General features: G+C 29.0%; 1 protein-coding gene across 1 annotated transcript; it reads left to right on the top strand.

The window, feature by feature from the left end:
* Nucleotides 1-2086: 2086 nt before the first annotated feature.
* Nucleotides 2087-3352, top strand: LOC145559438 (heavy metal-associated isoprenylated plant protein 2-like). Its single transcript, XM_081620859.1, has 2 exons — nucleotides 2087-2444; nucleotides 2984-3352. Exons 1-2 carry the CDS (start codon nucleotides 2360-2362, stop codon nucleotides 3262-3264), a joined length of 366 nt encoding a protein of 121 aa, XP_081476985.1. The 5' UTR covers nucleotides 2087-2359; the 3' UTR covers nucleotides 3265-3352.
* The last annotated feature ends 874 nt before the right edge of the window (nucleotides 3353-4226 follow it).

The raw sequence follows: 4226 nt of genomic DNA, 5'->3' as shown, positions 1-4226 counted from the left end.
CTGATCCATGGACCTTTCAAAAATATGAATTTAATAAAATACGATTTTTTAAGCACTCTCGGGATTAAATACTAAACCCGACCAACAATGGCGGTGAAAGGTTATTTATCATCGGGCTTGGTTTTGGGGAGACATTTTTAGGTGTCTACATTAGTGTTTTATTATTAGTAGTATTATTATTATTGAAAGAGCACTTAAGTGATACCAAGTAGATAGTAGTATTATTTTAAGAAAATATAGTGACCATATTATAATTCAGGCCGTAAAACTTGAATTTCTTATGAGAATATATATATGATCGTGCATGTAATTTAATTAAGTCTCATTTAGTCTTTTAATTTTGATTTGGAAACTTTAAGAAAGGGTAATATAATAATATCATACAAAAAAATTTACAAGAGGAAAATTTTTTATATATTTTTTGAAAGAAGAAAGGGGTAGCCTTTTCAAATCTACCCGAAAAATCGATCCGTAACCGTTCCGAAAATAAGGGTAACCAATTAATTAAAATAATCAATACAAGTGTTTCCATAAAAAAAAATTTCCAAACAAATTAACAATAAAAATAATAATACAAAATAATAATAGTAATCATAATAATATTACAAAAAAAAAAAAAAAATATAAACTAACCCGATGTACATGGAAATATGGATTTGAATACAAAATATTAAATAAGATCAACAATAAAAAAAATATGATAAAATTTATGTAAAAAAGATAATATTTATTGTATTTCCTTATAAATAGACATAAAACTATTTCATAATACATGCATCAACAATTAACCACACAATACGTAAAAATAATAATCATTGGTTTAATATCAAACCTACATGGCTTTACAATACCCTTTGCAAAACCTATATGGTGAGAATATCCAACAACATCAACCACGGCTCAACATGATGAGGGATGCAATGGAAAACGAAGATACTGCGAGGACCGAAGACGGGAAAAGAACAATCTTGACACCAACATTCTTCGGAGACATAAGATACATGTACCAGAATTATATAAAAAGAATAGACACTACATACTACACACTTGAGATGGAAAAGGAGAATAGAGTAATTTTGCCGGCATCATTCACAGGAGGACCAAGATTCATACACCACAATTACATAAGCAAAATATACTCTCCATAGAGGAGATGAAGATAAAATCCGTCTGAAACTAGCAGTTTTATTTCTAATTATGTTATTAATAAAAATATTTCTAATTATGTTATTAATAAAAAGTAGTATTTAATAAGTTGAAATAATTATATTTTTTCTCTGTAAAGAATTGCAATATTATATCGACTAAATTAATAATTCATCTCTTCATTATTTTAAATGTAATAATTCATCTCTTCATTATTTTAAATGTATTTGATTAATAAATATTGAAGAAAATAATAAAAATAAAAAGCTATAAATAAACCCGTGCATCACATAATTAAAAATAATAATACAAAAAGTAAAAATACTAAAATAATAATAATAATAATAATAACAATAATCTATAAACTAACCTGTGCATCGCACGGGCTTCACACCTAGTATTTATAATTAAATAAACGTCAATCCTAATCCATTGGCTAAACGAGTGTTAAATTGTCAATTTGTACGTCAACCATATTCGTTAGTATTTTTAATAAAAACCATTTTAATGTCAACATCTTGCATGCATGTCGTAGACCTTTTCAACTGATTCTTACGTCTCAACTACAAATCAATAAACAATATGATCGTACCCATCTTCAATACCTACTCAACTATACTATATAACCATTAGATAAACGTAACAAAATTATATATTTCTATTTGAGGGGTATAAGCCGTATAACAAAATTATATTAGAGATTAATTTATCATATTTCTTCATATTTACATCCTACATTGAATTTTCATGTACATTATCTTTCTGCAACCTTATTACTTGCATTTTTTTATTTAAAATCACTGTCATAGTAGTATATTTATTTTCCTATTGGTTTGGTACGGTGCTCACAAAAATTGACCAATTATATAATTTCACAAGTAGTGTACGTACATAGTGTAATTATATGTATACATAATAATTTAATTAAAACGTTAGGCTTCCAAATCTAAGGATTTTCCGGGAAGAGGTCTCCAAGAGGAAAAAAAAAATTAAGAAGAAGACATGCAAATAATTAAAGTAAGAATTTATGTTACCAAACTAAAATAAATAAGACTTTGTAAGTTGGTTGTTGGGTCTTTTATGTTTGTCTTTTTAAATATCATGACAAGTTAGAGGATTGTATTATTTGTGTACGTTAACTAAGATTGTGATTTTTAGTTGTTGGATTATTCATCGTTTGGGAGAAAGTTGAGAGGAAAAAAGTTCCTTAAAAATGGTGCATAAAACAGTTTTGAAGGTGGATGTTTCTTGTGATAAGTGCAAGCAAGAGGTCTTCTCTATTGTGTCCAAAATAGAAGGTAACAAAACTTTCCTTAGTTAATTAATTAAATTAGTTGTTCATCTTTCTCTTTAATTATGCAAGTTTAATTTCTAATTAATTATATGATAGATGTATGTAATTCGATGTTATACTCTTTGAAATTTCTTCTAAAGATCAACAAACAAGAAAAAGTTAATAAAAGGTAAATAATAGGGTGTTTGGTCAACAATCTTAAAGATTGAAAGTGAAAGGGAAGGAGTAAAATGGTCAAAGCTAAGGGAGATACTTAGAGAAAAAGGTGGGTTATTTTTCCTTTCATTTAATTAAAAGAAGTAAGATCATGATCCAACTAGGATGGGTTTGGTCTGAATTAGCAGACTAGACACTTTAAAAGTAAGAGAATAGGTAAAGGATAATCTTCGTCCTTAAACTCAAAGTTAGAAGTCACTGGTTGACTTGTTGTCTTTGCGGCCTTGCCATTAGGCCAAACTTAACTTGACAGTCATTTTCAATCAAGTTGATATTAATTAAAGAGTGATGTTCTAATCCATGGTTAATGGTGAATCATACTTTTAGGTGTGAACAAGATTGAAGCTGATACAGAAAAAGGGACCATAGCAGTAATAGGAGTTGCAGACCCATTTGCTATAATCAAACGCATAAGAAAAGCAGGCAAATCAGCCTACTTTGTAACTGTTGGGCCTCCTCCGAAGCCAGATGAGAAGAAGGACGAGAAGAAGTGCACATGCTCGTGCCCATACCCGTATTCGTATCCGGGTGGATGCTATGTTTGCAAGCCCGTTGCTATGATGACTATGGATTATCAAGATCCAACTCCACCTTGCACCATTATGTGACTTACATGATCAATTGTGTTCATCTTTTCTGCTCCATGTTGTTCGTTTTTTTGAGCATGGTTTAATTTATCTATTTAGCATTTTTGTATATATACAATACTTGTGTCTTATGTTGATGAATGTTTGTAATTTTTTTTTTGATAAGATTGTGATTGAGAGGGTCATATTCCTATTAATATAAGTGTTTTAGTGTAAGTGTAACGTTATATAATGCAAGTTATCGTTGATATATAGCTTTAATGTGCGGTGGGACTGGGACTAATTTGCAAGGGGTGAATATCTAAGCTAAATACTAATGTATGAGAAGTTTGGTGTCCACTTAAAATAGGGCAAATACAAGTTTATCTGCCATATAAACGAATTTTTGTTAATCTGATGACATTTTTGTAAATATATTGAAAAAAGTGGTCATTTACTCATTACTTTTGGTGAGCTGTCCAATCATTGTTTGCAACTTGCTTTTACTGTTTAGTGAGGAAATTACACATGTACCTCTCAACTTGTACATAAAAAGACACATGTACCCTTCCATTGGTACTTGAAAAGACTATTATACTCCCAAATAAACAAATTGTTTATCTGGGGTATTAACTGAGCACAGCTAGTTAAAGTATCTAAAGTGTCTTTAATTTTATGTACGAGTAGTTTTTTTAAAATGATTATTAATCTTGTAGTCATCATAGCAAGATATCTCTCATACATAATAAGTTCCTTTTCTTGTTAAGTTTGATTTAGATATAATAACTTCAATTTGTTCAATTTATCTATCTATTAGCAATTTTATATATATAATACTACCTCAGATTCTTATTATGTGTAACAAAAGAATATTTTATGTCTCACAAATAATACCCCTTTGTTGCAAATAATAAGAAACGGAGGTAGTACTTGGTTTTTTAAGTTGATGAAAGTTTTTGTTTGAGAGAGTGGTCATATTCTTATTGTTTTAACTTTAAAGTGCT

This window comes from Chenopodium album, chromosome 9 (genome assembly GCF_948465745.1).
Source record: "Chenopodium album chromosome 9, dcCheAlbu1.1, whole genome shotgun sequence".
NCBI lineage: Eukaryota > Viridiplantae > Streptophyta > Magnoliopsida > Caryophyllales > Amaranthaceae > Chenopodium > Chenopodium album.
The sequence above is the reverse complement of the archived record's forward strand: the minus strand, read 5'-3'. Positions and strand labels throughout refer to the sequence as shown.

Coding starts and splice junctions, on each gene's coding strand:
- LOC145559438 (XM_081620859.1), top strand. CDS start 2,360: ATGGTGCATAAAACAGTTTTGAAGGTGGATGTTTCTTGTGATAAGTGC. Junction 2,445..2,983: donor TATTGTGTCCAAAATAGAAG/GTAACAAAACTT, acceptor TCATACTTTTAG/GTGTGAACAAGATTGAAGCT.